The sequence below is a fragment of the Anguilla anguilla genome, chromosome 13 (assembly GCF_013347855.1).
Source record: "Anguilla anguilla isolate fAngAng1 chromosome 13, fAngAng1.pri, whole genome shotgun sequence".
In the NCBI taxonomy this organism is placed as follows: Eukaryota; Metazoa; Chordata; class Actinopteri; order Anguilliformes; family Anguillidae; genus Anguilla; species Anguilla anguilla.
Window position 1 is genome coordinate 20,744,744 of NC_049213.1, and position 20,803 is coordinate 20,765,546.

Sequence of the window (20,803 nt, forward strand, 5' to 3'; positions counted from 1 at the left end):
ATCAAAGTACTGCTCTACAGTATCATTATACATGCACCTGCTATTTATTATACATCAGCCGTAATACAGTATCATTATATAGCTATGTACTGTAGGTTGTTCAAAATAACCAAAGATTTTAAGTTATAGCTGGTGAACATGCATTCACTGTAGTTCGCTGTTCGGAGCGGAATAGTGTCTCAGCACGGGCAGCACAGCACACAGCACAGCACACTGCCCCCCTCCCCTCGTATGTCTGTGACGCGCCCCTTAACCTAAACTAAACTTGGCTTTCCATGCATCTTAATGACTTCAACACGTCAAATTTTAATAAGACAAAAATGTACGCGTCACATTTTAAAACATTCATTCTATTCGTCTTAAAAATGTGCAGTCTTCCTGTTAACACGGTATGCCATAGTGAGAGCAAAAACTGTTGCGGGAGCACGCTGCACCTTCCTTCTGCCTCCGGTCTACCATTTATCCCGACCAAGCTGTTAATTTTTAATCTAACCTTCCCAGTATAGCAAATTTGAAAGAAATAAAGACGAATTACGGAAGTTTCACTCACCAAGCTGTCGTCTCTGCTCAGTAGATATTTCTAATTGCTGTAATTTGATGTTAATTCCACAATGACCCATTGAACAAAATAATAATCCAAACGGTGAATAAACGATATTCTGCGCCAGCTAGCAGCAACACTCGTATTTTCAATGCCGTGACGGTTGTCTTGAAGTATAAGGAGGAGTAGCAGTTAGGGGACCAGATGTACTAAACTTTCCATATTCTCTTGGTTCTTGTTTTACCGCTTGAAAATAGTAGGCCTACTTCCTGTGCATGTTAGCTACCATTACATTTTTAAAAAACATTTGAACAATTAGCTAGCCAGAGCACACAGCAGGTGAAAACACGTCATCAATCAACACGTCATCGATCAAATCCAATAGTATTTTTAAAATTTATAATTGAATGATGAAAATTAATTTAATTATAGAATATTCTGAAGAAAGATTATTTGCCTGTTGTGGTACTACTATATGAAGTAGGCTATTAGTAAGATACCCAAGTCATTAAGCAACACAAAGTAAATTACAGTGCTGTGATCCGGTGGCAGTTTGGCGATGTAGATCAGGGGTTTTTCCGCATTTTTCTGATCCAGGGCCTCCCACCCAGGCTCAAAGGCACCTCTATCAGAAGTTTAAAAGGCGTTTTATATTCTGAAATATTTTCCTAAATATATGTAGTCATTGCATATTGAGCTCAGCCAGGGACCCCCTACTGTACCTTCAAGAACCTCCAGGGGTCTGCGGACCCCCTGTTGCAAACCCAGACTCTAGGGCATGACAGTGGGGTTCATTTCCTAACCCTCTCTCTTCTCTTACCTTCATGCTGACACTTTGCTGTTTCAAACGTTTGACCAATAGGATGACGAGGAGGGCATTTGGGCATAACAGTTTCCATCAGAACCAAAGTTCCAGTGTTGTTCTGAGCGGTGAGATCTCTGGTCTCTTTCTGTTCTTCTCTTTCATCTGAAATGATTTCTGTCCTGTCTGTCTCACCTTATGAAAATGATATGCTGCAACATATTGTAAATATTTAGAGTTGACTTAAAAGTTACTTTAAAAAATATATTTTATTATCAGACCAGTATATTGTGATGTGTTGCAAAAAAAATTCTGATTTTGATAAATTTCAATATATTGCAGTATATTCCATTTCTATAAGGATCTGGAGGTCAGGGGTGATGCTGGTAGATGATGGCTGATGGCCATATGTGTGTATCTTCTCTCAGATGATCCAGTCACTGTTGGAGAAACATCACTCTGGACCCAAGCTGAGACCATCACCTATCATATTTCACTCTTCATCTATACTGAGCACTGAGGAGGAGGAGGGTGTGTGCGAGTTGGAGGCCAGAGGGAGGAGATGAATGGACTCAGCCGGTAAGACCAGGTCAACATCCTATAATTGTAACAGAATAATAATGATTACCATTAACTAATACAGACCCCTGTACTCTCAGTAAGTGATAGTGTGTTTGGCCTCTGTGTGTGTGAACACTGGTTGATCTAGGTGTTTTTGTTCTGTGAATGGTAGTGTCTCTGCAGGTGAACGAGACCTTGGCTGTCCCACTCCTCCCTATGGCCTCCATGGTACAGACGCCCATCCAGTGAAACGCCTTTCCAGTGATATTCCCTTCCAGTGAGACATCCTCCCAGTGCAATCACTATCCAGTGAGGCGTCCTTCCATAATGACACCCTTCTAGTGAAATGCCCTTGTGGTGATATGCCCTTCCAGTGAGATGCCCTTTCAGTGATATGCCCTTCCAATGAGATGCTTTTCCAGTGAGATACCCTTCCAGTGATTTGCCATTCCAGTGAGATACAGATTCAGTGAGACGCCCTTCCACAGTGACACCATTCCAGTGAAATGCTCTTGCTGTGACACGCTCTTCCAGAGAGACACCCTTCCAGTAATATGCCCTTCCCTTTAGATGTACATCCAGTGAGATGCCCTTCCACAATAACACCCTTCCAGTCAAATGCCATTGATGTGCTGTGCTCATCCAGTGAGATGCCTTTCTGTTGAGATACCCTCCAGTGATACACCTTTCCAGTGAGATGCCAATCCAGAGAGATGATCTTCCACAATGACACCCTTCCAGCGAATCACCCAACCAGTGAGATGTCATTCCAATGAGATGCACTTGCAGTGTAAAGCCCTTCCAGTATAAAAAAACATCAACAGAGATTACCACCTGACTAAATATACCTTAAGAGTGATGTGATATTAACCTGGATTGACCTCATCTTGACTGAGACTGAAGCCAGAAGAGAGCAAATGAGGGAGAGAGTGGGGGACGGATACAGAGAGAGAGAAAGAGAGACAGAGGTTCAGTCCCGGCCGCACACCGCCCCCTATTGACTCCGCAGCCCTTTACTTTACTCTGTTATATTATTTGTGACAATCGGGGGTTGTTTTGTGTGTACTGCCCTAAGGGCTGGTGTTTCAGGTGTGTCAGGTGTCTCAGGTGTGTGTGAGGGTGCTGTGCAGCTCTATACCTCTTCTCTGTGGTATGGGAGAAGGGGATCACTGCCTCACACTGGTGCTGTAAATGTTTCCTGGTTCAGCGTGGAGCTCAATCTCAGAGGATGGGTGTGGCCTGCCTTAATGGAGCTGGGGGCACAAAGATGCCCCTTGCTCTGCCCCATAACCTCGTCTGGCTGTCTGCCATCAGAAGCTGCTTGGATCCAATCTATGCACACATTGCAGCAATGGCCAGTCCTGAGATTTTAAATAAACAGTCAATACAACAGCTCAGTGTCCTGGATGGGATAAGTTTCCATGACCTGACCCCACTGTTATTGCTCAGAACATGCACCAATAGACAGGGTTTATTTTTCAGATGACCAATCAGAACTGTGCTGTCTGTTTTGTGTCCTCTCCCTAATGGTGCTGAGTAATGGAGTGAAATTCAGTGATCGAACAATCTTAGCTGCCGAGGCAGTGGTGCCTGCTTGCACAACACCTCTACTAGCACATAATCCTTCATCACACGGCAGGCCTGCTCGCGCAGCTACCTACATCATCAAACAAACAGCATACCTACTCACACACATGCCGTTTCTCAGTGAACAGTGTACCTGGTCATGTGGCATTCCGCATTGCATGGGATTCCTCATCGCGCACATGTCTCATCACACAGCATTCCTGAATGCATGGCGTTCCTCTTCACACGCCGTCTCTGCTCACACAGCATTCCCAGTCAGAGGTCATTTCTGAAGGCTCTCTCTCCCTTTCTCTCTTTCATTCTTTCTTCTTATCTGAATGGGCCGTGACTGCAGACTGCTTCTTTGTGTCTCTCTTAGAAAGAGTCTCAGTGCCAGTGACTCATTAAACCCCTCAGAACAAAATGGCAGGTGCCTAGCAAAAAAAGAATAAAAAATACAATATCTAAATACTGTACTGTGTTTGTATAAATGTGGTAAACAAATGTACAGAAGAAAAATTTAATAGAATATATGTTTTTCTTATAATGGGCATGACGAAAAATGAAATGGAAAAAAAGTGAGTTGATCAGAAGACAATCCCCCTGCAGAGAAGTCTAAGAGTTGTGAACACCTCCTGGTTGTTCAGTTAATAATCCTCAGTCAAGCTTCAGTTGTGACTTTATCTGTCATGTGATTGGCCAGTCTGTGATGTGTGATCTCAACCTGTCTCAAAGTTCTGCTGCTATGCACAAACCCATTAGGATAACAGTCTGCCAACACATACAATAAGGTGACAATACTGAGCATGTTTAAAATGACAGTATTGGACATATGCAACTCTGACTGTAATTGAGAATATTTGGCATATAGTATGTAATTGATGAAAATTATTACGTGCCCAAATCATGTCAGAATGACTGCTTTCTCCTGGGCCTGGCCCATTGGCAATTATCATTTTAAAAAAATAACTTGTCAGCTCACACAGCACAACTGACCACAGTCACACATTTGAAAAGGAAAGTTGTTATTAGAATAATACTGTAATTGTGCAGGTTACAGAGGCATTGGTCGCACTTTTCTCCTTGTTGTCATTGTCTAAGAGTCTCATGCAGTGGTGGTGTTTGTGCCGACTGTGGTGATTGGATGTTTTAGAGTAGGAAATGTGTGTCTCTACTCACAGGAAACAGGATTTCAGACTGTTGCAGCTAACCCCTGCCTTCCCCCCACACCTCTATGACTGATTGTGTGTGTGCATATTATGTGTCTGTGTGTGTGTGTGTATGTCCTGCATTATCACAGGTTTGAGTGGCGGGAAGAGGGGGAGGACTGTGTCTCTGTGCCTCAGTGCCTCTACAGGAGACTCACGTCTCAACTTGACATCCACAGCAATACTCTGAGAATTACAACCACAACTAACGCTGTAAGCAGAAAAAAACATCACCGTCAGTCCAGGTCAGATGAGATAGGCAGGTCACAGCGCAATGGTGATAATTAAAATCACCTTATAACAACAAGAATGAGAGAACTTGAACAGAAAAAAATAATTGATTTACAGTGTGGAGAATTAAATAAATGTTGACTAAACATTTACTCAACGTTCTCAGGTGTGGTTGCGGTCTTATTTACCATCATGGTTCTCGGCGTGTTTGTGGGGTTTATAGTTATCAGTATGGTTCAGTGTGACTGTATGGTTTATAGCTACCATTGTCGCTTTAGTGTGTTTATGTGGATTATAGTTATCATGGCGTAGTGTATTTGTGTGGTTTATAGTTATCTGTGTGATTCTGTGTGTTTGTGAGGTTTGTAGTTATCATTATGGTTCTTAAGTGTGTGCACACAAAGCAAGTCAGTAATGATTATAATTGCAGGCACTGACTTAAGGATCCAGATGCACTGGTTTTACCTTCTGGGTCCTTATTGGTTCTTCTGATACTTGAATAGGGTAGTCTTACGGGGTGTGCTGAAACAGCCTATTGTAGCCCGTTTCTCTGTGTGTCTCTAATGTGCCAATCCTGAGGGTCGTCCTGCCTGAATCTCCATCTCTAAGCACAAGAGAGGACTGATTCTGTCACAGGGGCTCACAAAGGCAGCCATAAACAACTGAAAAATGAAATATTTTATGTTTCTTTTCATGTAGATATCCTTTTTAAAAAAAATAGAAGTAAAAAAAAAAAAAACCTGCAGACCTCTGGGGTTAAATGAACACTGTGACAAAAAAAAACACAAAAAATGGGGGAAATAGAATTCTGTGCTCTGTTATGCCTTTATTTTATTTTTTACAAAGTCTCGTTTTTCTTTGTATTATTTACACAGATGAAGTCCTTCCATTTTGGATTTTATGGTTTGTATGTTGTGTATGTTTTATGCTGTACAGTAATGATATATAAAAATATAAAATGTGTAATGTGTATGATGTCTTCATGGCCGCAGTGTGACCCAACTGGAAACAGGTTTTAGGCCTGGTAAAGCCTGTCTGTGGTTTGACTGTGGGAAGTGCTGTTTGAGTGTCTCACCGTGTGCGAGTAGCATGTTCTGACCCGTGATGTCGAATTTGGTCGTACAGGTTCCACATGTCCAGCATGACATGAGAGTGACGTGTTATCAGTGTGCCGTAATGTTTGGTTTCCCCAGCACTGCTCCTGTACTGCTTGATCTGTGTGGGGACCACCGAGTGCCGGCCAGCTTGTCTCAATAAAGGATTTTCTTTCTGAAGAGGGACAGGGTGTGCTTTTCTGTCCAATATCTTTATTCTTTCTCAAAGTACAATTTCAGCTTGACAAATCATCCTCCATTTTTTTGACAGATTAATATTTATTATACTAAAAATCTTGGTTTGTTTGATTTTGTAGGTTTTGATTCGTGGACAATTGCTGCGTCAACAACTTATTTCTGTGAAATGGGTACTCTTGTTTAATAAGGAGTTGAGTACCAACGCATGTCAGGTTAGTACTGTGATATTACAGTGAAAATGAAGAATAGTGATCAGAAGTGTATAGATAATGTACGCAGCATCCATTACACAACACTGAGGTACAATAATGAAATCAGTAAATCTATCGCAACAACTCCATACCCAGCTTTAGCACAGCCCAGACTCTCTGTCTAAAGGATCATTATTGAGGGATAGCTGTACAGAGACATTACGGTTCCAGAGGTTATATGTGTGTTTATTAACCCTATCATTCTTAAACATTATGTTCAGTCTTATTTTCCAATAGGAACTGTTTCCTGAGGCCATACAACCTGTGTTCAAAGAAACTGGTTGAGCATTCCTCTATCAATATTACTGCACTAGTCATTTCAGTGAAGAAGAGCTTGTGCTGCTTGTAAACTGAGAAGGAAAGAAGGCCTACTGGCACAATATAAAAACTGTTTATGTGTATATTGTGAATAAATTCCATAAAAGGAATCTGTTTATATGTTCTGCCTCTGGAAACAACATTCCTGTACAAGGTGCTTTGCCCCAAAACCTGAAAGCCCTAATACCAGCCATTGCAACCGGCACTCAAACCTTTCTCAGGTTCTAAAATATTTTTTTATCGCACACAAAACCTGGGCCAATGAAATACACAAACAGAAGTAATTAAACATTTCAGATAGTGAACTAGCCCTTTAATATTTTCAGGTTGTTGACTAGTTTTACATTGTTCATAAACAATTCATTTATTTTCCTTATCAAAGCCAAACCATACACTGGGGACAACTTTAAATCTAATTGCACAGATTTTATAAATATAATTTTTGCAGAATAAACGTTCAGATTAATGAACAATGAAATTACTTCTGGGATCCGTTTAATGGTTCACCTATGGCTAAAGAACTACCATCAGTCAAAAATGAAAAGAGGCTGTTGGGTGGGACTTGTTCTCAGTGTACAGGGGCTTCACAAAGTCCCAAGGCCCTTGGCCATGCCAGTGCTCTCTATGGTCAGCAGCTCCACATCACCAAGAGCGGGAGGCCTTCATCAGCGGGACACACAACAGCTCAACTTGGATGATAGAAAAAAAATTGCTTTTATTTAGCCAGTTCCCAGCTTTCCAAACATTAAGCTGTAGAGTCACTGTACAGTAGGAACATTCTTAGAGAATTACATCACTACTGAATGTATTTCCAGTTTTAATGAAATGCAAATTTTCTACAGGTGGAAATTAAAGTTGAAGTTTTACATTGAATATATATATTTTCTCTCATGCATCCATTGAATGATGCTGCAAGGGCAAAAAGCTAGCCTACCTACACCACTCTGCCCTGCATATCATCAGGCCTTTAAGACCTTCAAAAACAGCATTGATTTGCAGCTCAAAGCAAAAGTCACCCAGGCCTGTAAGCTGGGGCCTCCCTGTCCGGAACTCTACCATTTACAAATGATAATTATGACTATTTGTAAAAATATGTGGGGTTTTTTTTTTTGCTTGCAGACACATGCTCACAAACATAGCATGATTCCAGCTGCTGGTCCAGTGTGTGGACGAAGTGAGAGGCGGGAGGGCCATTTATTAGGCCTGTGTGGCATCCAAGCAAGGTGAGCCCCGGTCACCTGGCGAGCAGAGCACAGAGCAGGGCCAGCAGGGTCACCAGGGGCTGGGGGTTGAGGCCTAGTGCTCCTCCGCACTCCATAGCATTCTCCTGTGTCACACAACACAACACTGGCTCAACATGACAGACTTAAACACAGCCCTGAACATAGTCCTTTGCACATCATGGATTTGGAGAATTACGTTTATAGAAAAGATTTTTTGGTTTTACAATTTATTGTATTGGTTCACCACACTGTATACAGTCCTGCCTATACAGTCCTGAGAAGAAAGGGATAAATACACATACATATGCAAATTCACGTGCATGCACAAACAAACACACGCCCATGCACACGCACACACGCATGCACACACATGCACACACATACACACACGCACGCACGCACGCGCACGTGCACACACATACAGAAGAGCAGTAGGAGCAGGTGTTTTCGTACCTCTGCGTGAAAGGGATGGCAGGAGTCTGGCCGTTTCCTGTCCTTCTGCAACTTCAGGCGCTCACATTTCAGAGACTCGTTGTGTTCACTGCAGTTAAAGAAACTTGGCTGGTGTATGAAGGAAATCCCCCTGACACCCATCCTGTCAAAGCTCTTTTACGGACAAAATTAACTTCCTGAATCGTGAACAAGTAAGAGTTTGTTTGTGATTTCTGTGTCACCCATGAAAACAGACACCCTGAAATTCACAACATTGCTCAAAACCAGACCTGGATCTTATTCAATGAAATACTTTAACCCTTCTGATGACAGAAAAAGTACTGCAGATTATTGATGTTTAATAGAAACAAACAGTGAAAATAGAATTTAATCACTAACATTCAGAATGAAGCTTTTTAAAAATTACCAGAATATAAATGGGTAAATTATTTTAAATAAGTACTTGGCTTTGCTCTGCTTATGACCTCCAGCACTCTGAAGTCAACAGAGGGAGAAAGCATTTTAATGAATGAATGGCCAGCTTATTTATCATTTTAAATGAAATTGTCCAAAGCAACAAGAGTAAAAGACCACGAAATATCCACCCTGCATTTGAATCGGTTGAAAAGATACTCTCACAACTGCCAATATAATGTTACAGGTTAAGTGAAGCAGACTGCAGTGTCTGTAATTGTGACTCTGAGCAGGATATACATGAGTTCTATGGGTTCCATGGTAACAGGAGGGGCGGAACTACAGTCACACTTGTTGTCCACGACCACCATGAAGAGGTTGCTGCTGGGAATCTGTTGGATCACAAATGATCTGCAGGAACACAGGTAAAGGTCAAAGGTCATATTATCTGTTCTCACATGTCTGATGCTTCTGTTCAACATATTTTTGCACAGTCAATGTAAAAAATATGGCATGGCCCTGTAGGCATCATTTTTCTACCTGGGGATGCAACAGTTCCTGACTACAAACCAGGGGCTTCAGTTATTGAAATTTTTATTGAAGCTTTGTGACTCCACCTAGTGAGTAACATCAAATAGCCTTATATAGTGGCTTACAGCAACTTATCTGACTATTTCATTTGTTTGAACATAGCTTGAGGAAGCATCTAAAACACAATGATAGCTTAATGCTTTATTTGTGAGGTCTTCTAACAGCGCTAGCACAGCAATGGTCCCATGAATATGAATACCTTACAGATTCATTTTTAGTCATGAATGTAATGCTTTATCTTTTCACAGGAAATAGTTCCAGCCAGGTAACATACACAAGTACAACTTATGGAGTCTCGATGTTGCTTCAAGTTCCTTATGTTCCTTAAGAGTAAATGAAATGTAGTTTGACAACCAGTCGGGTACCTGACACATCCGTCACAGTCGATGTTGCCGGTGGTTTCCTTAATTGTGCGCTCGGAGACAAAGGCTGGGTACTCTGTGTCACAAGGAACCAGCATTGTCTTCCCCTTTAACCTCTGAGCTGCATACAAACAGACATTTAACACACATGTATAACATACTTATAAATGGGTTGAGAGTGGGCCGCCGACTTCAGTACATATTTAACCCAACATTCACAACATAAGCAAATTTAGGCACAAAAGTGAAACCATCCAGTTTATAGACTGCATTGTGCTTGTAGTCAAATATAGAAGGTGTAGATTAATTCAGAATTTTCTCCAGCCGAGGTAACCACAGCTTCTGTTGTGCTTTTCACATCCTGTCTCCTCTCCACCCAGACAAAAAAGATGGTGACAGTATATCAGTACCCTCAGGTGACAGGAAGCAGAAAACTGACCTTTGGCTGTGACGTCTGAGTGCCACCAGCTGTACAGGTTGAACTCCAGCATAAATCTGAAGAACATAAAAAGAAAGAAAAAGGCCTATCACAAAGTATCCTTCAGAAATAGAAGAGAGACTTGTCCTAAAGTGTTTCAAATACATCCATTTTGAAACTAGTCTGGACTATGACTTCATCTCCAAGGCTCAAAGGCAATAAGCTCACACAAGCTAACCCGCTAATGCAGCAGCCACTAAATGTAAAAACACAACCACACACACACATTACATTAACTCACAAGAAAACTTAAACAAAAAGCTTGTTTATTTACATGCAAAAACACAAACATATTAATATGATAACATGCTAACTACTTATTGCAACAGCACACTAAAATGCTAGAACAGTAATGTTGCTGGACAGCCCGTAGTAACATCATCCCTGCACAGGAAGAGAAGACTCCTAGCAAAAGGCAGATGCTGGAGGCTGAACTTGTCCTTACATGAGGAGTTCAGAGATGAGCCATTTAACGGCAGCAATGGCAGCCAGGTAAGGCTGCAGAGGAAGAACACAATTCAAATCTCTGTGAATACCACTGCAGAGAATGAGATAAGTATCTGCTGCAACATTATGGCTCAGGAAATGAGTACCAGAAGTATGTACCACTGGTTGTATTCAAAAGTAAAATAGCCGATACAGTTATCACAACACATCTTTAGAATTATGTGGATGGATGTTTTGTGATTGGGAAGTGAGGTAAAGTGACATGCACTAGTAGAGTGGAAAACAATAATTAGATATGCAAACAGAATAACAGAGAAATGTATGATAAAAAAAAAAGTCTCAAATGAAAAGGGAACAGTTGATCAGATGTACTTCTATAACAGTACATCTGATCAACATAACAGTAATAACAGTTAACAAGTTGATACTCAGACTTTTAAACACTTACATCTAATAAGCTTTGAGGGCTACTACTGCGCTCCACAAACACAATGCAGGAGGCCTGGTAATCATACAGAGTCACCCTGGGGAGAGACACAATCAGCCTTTACCAAGCCCCTACACCACCAAGCCCCACCCCTCTGAGATAAGCCCAACCCCTACACCACTAAGCCCCGCCCCTCTGAGACAAGCCCAACCCCTACACCACCAAGCCCTGCCCCTCTGAAACAAGCCCAACCCATAAACCACCAAGCCCCATCCCTCTCAAAAATATACCATCAACACTTAATTCAATCAAAGCACATTTCATTATCACTTCAAGCCAATTAAAACATACATCAATACAACCGTTATCCAAAAAAAAAAGAAACACACCACTACCATGATTCAATCAAAATGCACATCATAACACTTTTATTAAAAGTCCTCAGCTGTGCTTTTCACCATGGTAGGCTTGATCCCGCATGATCACTCAGAAATTTTCATTGCAACTACTCACCTCTTAAATGACCCCATGAGAAGCAGCTTGTTCATTACAGCCCCTTCTACCTCCCCAAAAAATATCCCCGTCTGAGACAGACAGAGAGAGAGAGAGAGATAGAGAGAGAGAATGAAAGAGCGCTGAGGCTCAATATGACCCTACAGCATATGGACCCACACAGTCAACAATAGGTGATGTGTTACCTGAGATGAATCCTTGGCAACCAGGATGAATCCATTATTGTCAATGAGGTAACAGTTGATGTTCTTTGGAAAGAGGAATTATCAGTGAGAGGGGATGACTTTCACAGTAACAGAACATACATACAGTACACAACTGCATGGAACAAACAGGAAGTACATACACAACCATACCGGACAAACAGGAAATACATACACAACAGTATAGGACAAACAGGAATTAAAACCAGGTGTTCATTTCCAGTACTTGCCTCACTATCACAGCTGAGTCCACACTTCCCATCAAGAGCAGCGCACTGAAACAAACAGGCCAGTCAACAAGCCAGCTTTGACACAGTGTCCTCACAGACACATTCTATCACTATCTCTCTCTCTCTCTCTCTCTCTTTCTCTCTCACACACACACACACACAGGGAGGTATACACAAGAGCGTGGGGGGTGGGGGCAAGGCTTTAAATGACACCTGTCTGCCCCATCGCCACCCCCACAGCTCTTCCATTTATTCCTCCTCACCTGGCGGCTCGCTGTCCAAAACTTTCTCTGGAAGAATTCCAGCTTCATCTGGATCCCCACCGCTGGATCAGAGAAACACATAATCAGACACTCAGAATAGCCAGCATTACATTACGTTACATCAGACTACATTACAGGTTGTTACACAGTGCATGAGAAACAGTGACATTCCCGTTAAGACAGTATTCTGCACTAAACAAAAATATGAACGCTATATTTAGACATAGGTCAGGCAACACGTTAATAAGCAGTGGGGCACAGAAAAGGTATATGCTTGGTTAGTGGGTGGTGGATTTAGAAAGTTTTGAAAGCACTGGGTTAGGAACTTGTAAAAGATGTAAAAGCTGTGTAAATGTGTCTGAGCAAACTGGAGAGCGGTCGAACCGTCCGGCTTGCATGACTCACCAGCCACGATAGGGGACTTCCTGTCATCCAGGAGCTGGATAGCTGTGCTGGCTAATACCACACTTTTATTATCGATCCCTGTTAGAAACAGAAAATACAACCCAATGTTATTATATTTGAAAACCAGTTTCATTTGAAAAGTTCATCTTGAAAAAGCGATTATGAAAGGAGGACACAGTGCTCTCTCTGAGTGCACCTGGCCTCCGTAGGTAGTTTATGCAATTTAAAGAAACTCATGACTGATGGACAGGGGAATGAGTGACAGATACAGACTGAGATGTGACTGAAATACAGACTGAGATGCAGATTGAGGTAAGGTGAGTGTGTGTTGGAGGTGATGAAGCTGAGCATTACCTGAGCTGAAGGGGAGGGAGTAGACAAAGGTCCCAGGAACCTGCTCTGCTGCTCTCTTGTACCAGAGAGGGAAGTGGTCAGCATTGAACACCCCTTCCTTATCATCAGCCGTGAGAAAGTCCCTGTAAACAGACAAGAGATACACCTGAGACACCTACAGTACACACCTGAATCAAACCTGCATAACACCTACACACCTGAACCACACCTGAGACACACTTACACACAGAATCACACCTGAATAACATCTACACACCTGAATCGCATCTGTACTGGGTATGAGATTATTTTACATGGAGCGCTGTCACACATGCAGTCAGGATTCTGATCGCCATTTGTTTTCTGGCAGAATGAGAGTGCTAGAACCCTGAAAGCAGTGGTTTTCAAACTGTAGCCTTCTCCTGGACACGCTCCATCCAACAAATCCGTGGCAAATAAACTCAGTACTCAAGTAGACAATGAGCCACATTTGAGATCTGTCAACAAATCTATAAAAAGGACACATAGCCATTTCAGCAGCTTCATACTAAGGTGTTTCTATAGCAATAACAGCTATGTCCCTAAATAAACAGGTGATTGCTAAAACCAGAACTAATATTTTGTTGTTATTATTGGGTTGTATTATTTTGGAATCTTTGTTTTGAGATTATGAAATCTAATTTATGCTAAAGATCCCAGGGTGGGAATGCAAAAGCGCTCTAACACTATGATGTCAATGTGAGTGTATCATACTTACTGATTGTTCAGCTGCTCTCGGACCACAAACATATTGGTTCTGGAGAGCCCGGTCCTCGTGCCCAAGAAAGCAATCTCCACTCCCTTATCTGGATTCCTTCCAATAAAAATGGATGCATGTTTAAACTGCATTATTATCCACTTTTTCTACAATTAAGTAAATAAGGGATTGATTGAATTCCATTGTTAGCGACTACACTTGTTCAAGTGTGATTTGTAATCAGGACTTCATTTTGGAATAATCATGAAACCACACAGTGCTTAAATAACATAGAACTCTGCTTCGTGTGAGCTATTACAGTTCACCTGCACCCTGCCAAATGGTAAATGGTAAATGGACTGCATTTATATAGCGCTTTTATCCAAAGCGCTTTACAATTGATGCCTCTCATTCGCCAGAGCAGTTAGGGGTTAGGTGTCTTGCTCAAGGACACTTCGACACGCCCAGAGCGGGGTTTTGAACCAGCAACCCTCCGACTGCCAGACAATCGGTCTTACCTCCTGAGCCATGTCGCCCCGTGAAACAATACATTTTTGTGATTCATGACAGACACCAAGGAGTGGGTGTATTCACACTGGGATTACAGACAGAATGAGGAGTGAGACTGAGTACGCTGTGATTACAGACAGAATGAGGAGTGAGGCTGAGTACGCTGTGATTACAGACAGAATGAGGAGTGAGACCATTCAAACTGTGATGAGACAGAATGAGGAGTGAGACTGATTACAATGTGATAACAGACAGAATGAGGAGTGAGACTGATTACACTGTGATTACAGACATACTCAGACTTGTTTAATGCCAGCCGGGTCCAGTATGCCTCCAGTGGAGCTGTTACCACAGCGTCAAACAGAACCTCCTGGATGAGCTCTTTATCACCTGCAGTGGGACAGCAAAACATCCACACTCTTTACACCCCAAAATCCACACAGCATCTAACCACATGATACCATCAGCAGCCCCCTTCATCACTATGTTTTACAAGATTGCATATTTTTATTCATATGCTCTGATTGTAGGGAGAGGAAGATGTTTGGTTATTCAGGATTTGATGCAGAGCAGAGGTACCCTGAACAGAATCAGGCATGAGCCAAATCACCATGCAAGCAACAATATACAGTATATACCTATTAAACTGATAATGAGTACTGAACAATGACTGGGGCATGTATGCTTCTGGTTAGGGGGCTAATGTAGAAATCTACAGAAATAAATGATGGCATCCTATTAGAGGAAGGGGTTAATTAAATGAACTGAAATGTAGCTGTTGTCTGGTTAAGGCCCCAGATTCTGGCTCAGGTGACTCACACTTGAGGTGTGGCTTGCGTCCTGTCAGGTACAGTTTGATGGCCTGTTTTTGGGACAGATATTTGTGCTCATGGTGTTCTTCAGTGTTGCAATAGATCCTTTAGAGAGAGAGAGAGAGGAAGTCAGTTAGTACGGTTGCATGCTAATTCTGATTGTCATAACTGCACTCACATACACACACACACACACGCACACACACACACACGTAATATGAACAAAGTGTAATGCAGTTTAATGTTCACCATTCATCTGCCAGGGCCACATCTGGGTGTTCCAGGTCATGGAGCCCTGCAGCACAAAATCACATCAGAACCTGAATCACCAAGTGGAAAGAGCCATCTGCATCACCACACATAGCATTTACTCTCACTACTAACCTCCACTGACTGACCAACATTGCTGTTTTATTCATTTTTACATATTTTACCTGTTGGTCATACGTAAGGTCTCACCACTCAGATAAAAAAACAGGCTCCAGGCATGGGGTACAGCCCTACCTGCCTCTATAGACACGTTTCCTTTGAAGAAGTATTTCCCATGTCCCCTGGACAGAGCCACGCCCAGACTGAACAGACAAACACAGAAGGGTTACACATTACCTTGCGCTTATCCAGAATGACTTACAGAAGTTTTTAACATAGCGTTTACATTGCATTCATTTATACAGCTGGATATTACGGAAGCAGTGCAGGTTAAGTACTTTGCTCAAGGGTACAAAAGCAGTGTCCTACCTGGGAATTGAAACTGTGACCTTTAGGTTACAAGACCAGCTCCTCACCCATTGCACTACACTGCCACCCACCTCACACACACAAACCCATAAACACACACACACACCTCTTACAAGCTTCTCTCTCATACTTCTTACGCATTGCACACATATAGCTTAGGCACACTACATGTAAACCTCTCTTACACACTGTTTTATCATCTATTGCAGACTGCACTCAGTATAAGCTTTATTGGGAACACTTTCTATAAAGGAGACACATATAATGCCTTATAGCTGCATTTAAGCATACAGTTTGCTAACAAGCAGGTGTATAATATGTTATACCCTTTGGTCTGATAGTTTGTTATAGCAATGATTTATATAACATTATAAAGGCTGTTATAATTGCATGTGTTGTTTCAAGTGCTTACATTCTGCATTATAAGTGCATCATAAGGCATAATATGTGTTTGCTTCATAGAAAGTGTAACCTTTGAGATGACACTACCTGAATGGGGTTCCTCTGATGTCAGTATAGTAGTAGTCAATATGCATGGAGAGGACACGCTTCTGCAAGAGATAAACAAAAAATCTATAAAGTTGAGATACTCAGACAACATCTCTAAACTGAGAAACACACAATCTAACCCTGAGGAACACACTCCTGATTTAAACAGAGAATTCACACAATTATAGTATTAGAAGCCTTTGCATATACCATTTATATATGATCACACATTTTAATTCAATTAAACGTCATTAAAATAATATACATTTTCAGACATTAGACACAATTTCAATGTCCACTGAAAAAGCACAATAGAATATATAGTGTCCAAGTGTGGACATTGTTGTTTCAGCCAGGATATCACCTACAGTTAAATGCCAAATTAAAATGCAGTTAAATGCAATAGCATTCAATGAGTCGTCCCTCTATTTCAAGTCAACATAAATATTGCAACAAAGTAAATTTTGACAAATTTAATTAATTACGAGGTCAATATTTTGTTGCATACCCCTCACATTTGAGACTCCGAGACTCATGGACATCACTAGGTTCATGATGTGATCCTTTGAGATGCTCTACCAAGCTTTTACCACTGCCTCTTTCAGTTGCTGTGTGTTTGCTGGGGCTTTGAGCTTCAGTGTCCTTTTGAGCAAGTGAAAAGCATGTTCAATGGGGTTCAAATCTGGTGAATCTGGTGACTGACCAGACCACATCAAACACTTCCACCTTTTCTCCTGAAAAGCTGCTTGACTAAGTTTACTGTATGTCCAATGATTTTTGTCCTATTTTTCTGAATATTGATGGACAATAGTTTCTGTCACTTCTGCTGTCATTCTGTTGCTGCAATCACTGGTTACATCACCAGTAAAGCCAATTTAACCGGTTCCTGATGCAGCCATACAGGCCCAAGCCATCACTCTGACTCCAACATGCTTGGCAGATAATGAAGTATGCTGAGGGTCCGGTGCAGTTACTGTCTCTCCCCACTTTCACCTGTCCATCACTCTATTAAAGATTTCATCTCATCTGGCCATAAAACTTGTTTCCAAAACTCATTAGGTTCACTTTGTATTTATTTATTTATTTGCAAATTCCAATCTTGCCTTTCTATTCTTGGTGTTGATGAGAGGCTTACATCTGGGAGTGTAGCCTCTGTAATTTTCCCCTCTCAGTCTTCTGCACAGTGTCATCCCAATGCATGGAGATCATTAGCAATCACTCCAGCTGACAATTTAGGATTTTGTTCACAGCTCTTATAATCATCCTGTCATCACTTTCTGATGTCTTTCACAAATGGCCTGATTGCTGGTGATTCCTAAGTCTTTGGAATACACAAACATTCTGCTCAATAGCTCAAATTGATATTTTCTTTTCTTATATCATCAAAGCTTTCATGATTGTCATATTCAAGTATTCTGGCCCTCATTTGCAGATTTCTTGTCCTCTATCTTTTTGCTTATAAAGCAGATTCTACAAACGCTTCCAAAGGATATGATCTCCTGACATTCACAGCTTTCCATTTATAATAGTAATATGGTAAACCTGTGAAATTTAAAACAGCTGACAGTCATTTGTCCCAATATTTATGCTGGCATTCAATAGAGGCACCTGGCTCATTGAATTAAATAGTTGCAACATAATCCAATGTCTAAAAAAAAAAAAATACCTGAAATGAGTACAGACCTTGTGAATTTTGCCTCATTGTTATTGTTTTAATTGAAATACAAATTTGATTCGTACAGAGGAAAAACAACCAATTTGACTCAACTGACCCAATACTTTTGCATTTAACCATATCCTGTTTTTTGGCAGATTGGAAAGCCATCACTTGCAGAGCACAGAAACAAATTTTGGTCTGTGTTATAAATATTGTGTGAAAGGAGGGAAAACAGAAAACATTCTAATCAGCAGCCATTTTGCTTGTTGGTTCATATTAGACACGATGTCCAGGCTTAGTTTCATTATCCCTCTCAGGGACACCATGCTTTCGGCTGCTGTTCACAGGTCAGCAGGATCCCAATATGAATATGACCACAGATTAAAAGAATCTTAATGACCCTTACCCCTTTATCCACAGTCTTCTTCACCTCCATGGAGAATGTTCCGGTCTTCCTGTTCACCATGGCATTGCGCAACTAGAAAATGTGCATGCGCGCACACACACAAACACACACAGTCACATTAATGGGCTGCATCTTAAATACATGGGAAATCTAGTTAGGTTAGGCTGCTATCTAACATTGGAGTGGCAGTTAGCTCACTATTTGCCTCTTAATAAAGTTTTGGGGAGACAATTTGGATGATGGAAGAGAGAGAGATGAAGAAAAAGAGGCTGTTAAGTGCATGTGGAGAAGGGGAAAGAAAGACACCCCCAATAAAGTTGTTGCTATTATCCCTGACCCCTGTTGTCTTCACTGTGTACAGTGTAAGAGGAGTGACTCAGTGGAAACCCCAGCTGATGAATGCATTAACTATAACGTGCAGCAGCATTATACTAATTCAGAGGTAGAGCACGGTAAACATACTACATGGTCTCTGTCTTCCCACTCCACCTCAGACAGATCCACACTGCTGTAGTTTGGCTTCTTCCTTTTACCACCCTGCTGGTACTGCAAAAAGAGCACTGTCATCCTCATAATCACTGAACATCATTACCACAATAATTAGAAACAACATCTTCATCATTATCATAATTACTATCATCGTTTATTTACCATAATCACCAGAACCAACATCTCCCTGAATCACAATCATTATGATCATCTTCATCATCATTATTATTATGAGCATCATCATCACTATAACCATCACCAGCATTACCCTCATCCTCATCATCATCATCATTGTAACTCTCACCATCACCACTGCCATCATCACCATAAACATCATAATCATCCACCATACTATTAATACATACATGATACTCTTGTGACGTCACATATAAAATGTTTCCAGTAACCTGATGGTGTCATTAAGTCTATAGTGTTATTGTAATTCCATGGTACTTTCAGATGAGTGATAGTGTAACTTCATGGTGTAACAGAGGGTAGAGTATCAATTCAACGATGCTATATCATTAAGGGTGTGTCAGTGTGTTACCAGTGGCCGCAGGTCTGGGTGCGTCAGTATGTAGCCATTGTTGGTGATGGAAAAGGCGTACCCATGAATACCAAGCTGCGATCACATAGAAATATCAACACGGATCAATCAGCCATATTGAGATCAGAGATGCATAAATCCCATCCAGGCATTAATTCATCAATATTCAATTAAATAACATAAAATAAAATACTGTATATCTAATGGTATTACAAAAGGTCGCAGAAATTACAACACACATTTCACAACATGTTAGCGTAGAAAATGTAATATCATAATATAACACTGCACCTTGTGTTTTGGCATGATCTTCAAAAGCTCCTGGACCGGTATATCAGTGCCGACTACACCAAGAAGAATACCCTGATTTTTCTTATGAGAGACAGAAGCGAAAACACATCAAACGCAAATAGATATACTTTACTCTACATCACAAATATATCAGTTCAACTCCACCACTTCCCACATAATCACACTCTTTACTCATCTTTACAGGGACCCAGTCTTTACTCCACCTCACAGATACATACTCTTCACTCCACACTGCAGATGCACACTCTTTATTCCACCTCATATACGGTAAACATGCTCTTTACTCCACAACACACACTCTATCCCACCTCATAGATACATAGTCTTAATCACATCATCTTCACTCTTCACCTCACAGACACACTGTCTTTACTCCACATGATCGAAATGATTTGCTTTGATTGGATGGCCTTTAAGAAAGCTTGTGGATAAACAGGTAGATCAGGGCTATTCAACCTTGGTCCTGCAGGGCTGCAGGGTCTTCTTGGCCTTTTTTGTTACTCAGTCCTTTATTGATAAATTAAACCAGTTGATTCACCTCGCCTGCAGTTAACTCACCTCACCTGGTTTCTTTGGACTGAACTCTGTGGTGATTATAGAGAGGAGGAAGAAATGCCAGCATACCCTGTGTACCCTGTGGCACTGCAGGACCAGAGCTGAGTAGTACTGAGGCAGATTCTCCACAGTTCTCACCGTTTGGTTCTTGGTGCTGAACACCGGCATGGCCACAGTGGTCATTAAAAGTGGACTGTTGTTTTCCCCCATCTGCCAAAACACCAGAAAAAAACTCACATCACTCAATAAATACCACCTAAGTATTTATCGGAAATCTCACATAGAGCAATACCCAAACACACCGAAATGCTCTTGAAACTATAACTAATTAATCAATATTAACTGCCATTACTTAAACAAACATCTAAAATAATTGCACCTACTAGCAAGCATTAAATATAAAAATCCAAAAAGCATAAATGAACACAAACAAACATTTAACAATGACTGAACAAACACGA

General features: G+C 41.2%; 3 protein-coding genes across 10 annotated transcripts in view; 1 reads left to right on the forward strand and 2 right to left on the reverse strand.

Moving 5' to 3' along the window:
* LOC118211660 (caspase recruitment domain-containing protein 19-like) overlaps positions 1 to 623 on the reverse strand; it is a 42,602-nt gene extending 41,979 nt beyond the window's left edge. Inside the window, exon 1 of the mRNA XM_035389044.1 lies at positions 551 to 623. Coding sequence (XP_035244935.1) covers positions 551 to 620 — 70 coding nt within the window. The 5' untranslated portion in view covers positions 621 to 623. The remainder of the gene's footprint in view (positions 1 to 550) is intronic.
* LOC118211657 (ERC protein 2-like) overlaps positions 1 to 6,185 on the forward strand; it is a 36,957-nt gene extending 30,772 nt beyond the window's left edge. For all 4 annotated transcript variants that reach the window (XM_035389037.1, XM_035389035.1, XM_035389038.1 and 1 more), the window contains 3 exons: positions 1,404 to 1,471; positions 1,772 to 1,922; positions 2,077 to 6,185. In XM_035389037.1, the coding sequence (XP_035244928.1) occupies positions 1,404 to 1,430 (27 nt within the window). In that variant the 3' untranslated portion in view covers positions 1,431 to 1,471; positions 1,772 to 1,922; positions 2,077 to 6,185. The remainder of the gene's footprint in view (positions 1 to 1,403; positions 1,472 to 1,771; positions 1,923 to 2,076) is intronic.
* A 1,280-nt stretch (positions 6,186 to 7,465) lies between these two features.
* Positions 7,466 to 20,803, reverse strand: part of LOC118211658 (voltage-dependent calcium channel subunit alpha-2/delta-3-like) — a 53,354-nt gene continuing 40,016 nt past the window's right edge. For 3 of the 5 annotated variants that reach the window (XM_035389041.1, XM_035389043.1, XM_035389042.1), the window contains 24 exons: positions 20,481 to 20,552; positions 19,767 to 19,847; positions 19,476 to 19,550; positions 18,902 to 18,985; positions 18,440 to 18,511; positions 16,377 to 16,438; positions 15,654 to 15,721; positions 15,399 to 15,444; positions 15,157 to 15,254; positions 14,634 to 14,727; positions 13,849 to 13,944; positions 13,113 to 13,234; positions 12,759 to 12,836; positions 12,354 to 12,415; positions 12,091 to 12,135; positions 11,843 to 11,905; positions 11,658 to 11,728; positions 11,166 to 11,241; positions 10,716 to 10,768; positions 10,232 to 10,287; positions 9,796 to 9,913; positions 9,140 to 9,250; positions 8,447 to 8,534; positions 7,466 to 8,097 (listed from right to left, as the gene is read on the reverse strand). In XM_035389041.1, coding sequence (XP_035244932.1) covers positions 8,005 to 8,097; positions 8,447 to 8,534; positions 9,140 to 9,250; positions 9,796 to 9,913; positions 10,232 to 10,287; positions 10,716 to 10,768; positions 11,166 to 11,241; positions 11,658 to 11,728; positions 11,843 to 11,905; positions 12,091 to 12,135; positions 12,354 to 12,415; positions 12,759 to 12,836; positions 13,113 to 13,234; positions 13,849 to 13,944; positions 14,634 to 14,727; positions 15,157 to 15,254; positions 15,399 to 15,444; positions 15,654 to 15,721; positions 16,377 to 16,438; positions 18,440 to 18,511; positions 18,902 to 18,985; positions 19,476 to 19,550; positions 19,767 to 19,847; positions 20,481 to 20,552 — 1,884 coding nt within the window. In that variant the 3' untranslated portion in view covers positions 7,466 to 8,004. Of the gene's footprint in view, positions 8,098 to 8,446; positions 8,535 to 9,137; positions 9,251 to 9,795; positions 9,914 to 10,231; positions 10,288 to 10,715; positions 10,769 to 11,165; positions 11,242 to 11,657; positions 11,729 to 11,842; positions 11,906 to 12,090; positions 12,136 to 12,353; positions 12,416 to 12,758; positions 12,837 to 13,112; positions 13,235 to 13,848; positions 13,945 to 14,633; positions 14,728 to 15,156; positions 15,255 to 15,398; positions 15,445 to 15,653; positions 15,722 to 16,376; positions 16,439 to 18,439; positions 18,512 to 18,901; positions 18,986 to 19,475; positions 19,551 to 19,766; positions 19,848 to 20,480; positions 20,553 to 20,803 lie in introns of all 5 variants that reach the window. The other 2 variants (XM_035389040.1, XM_035389039.1) reach the window with 1 other exon arrangement.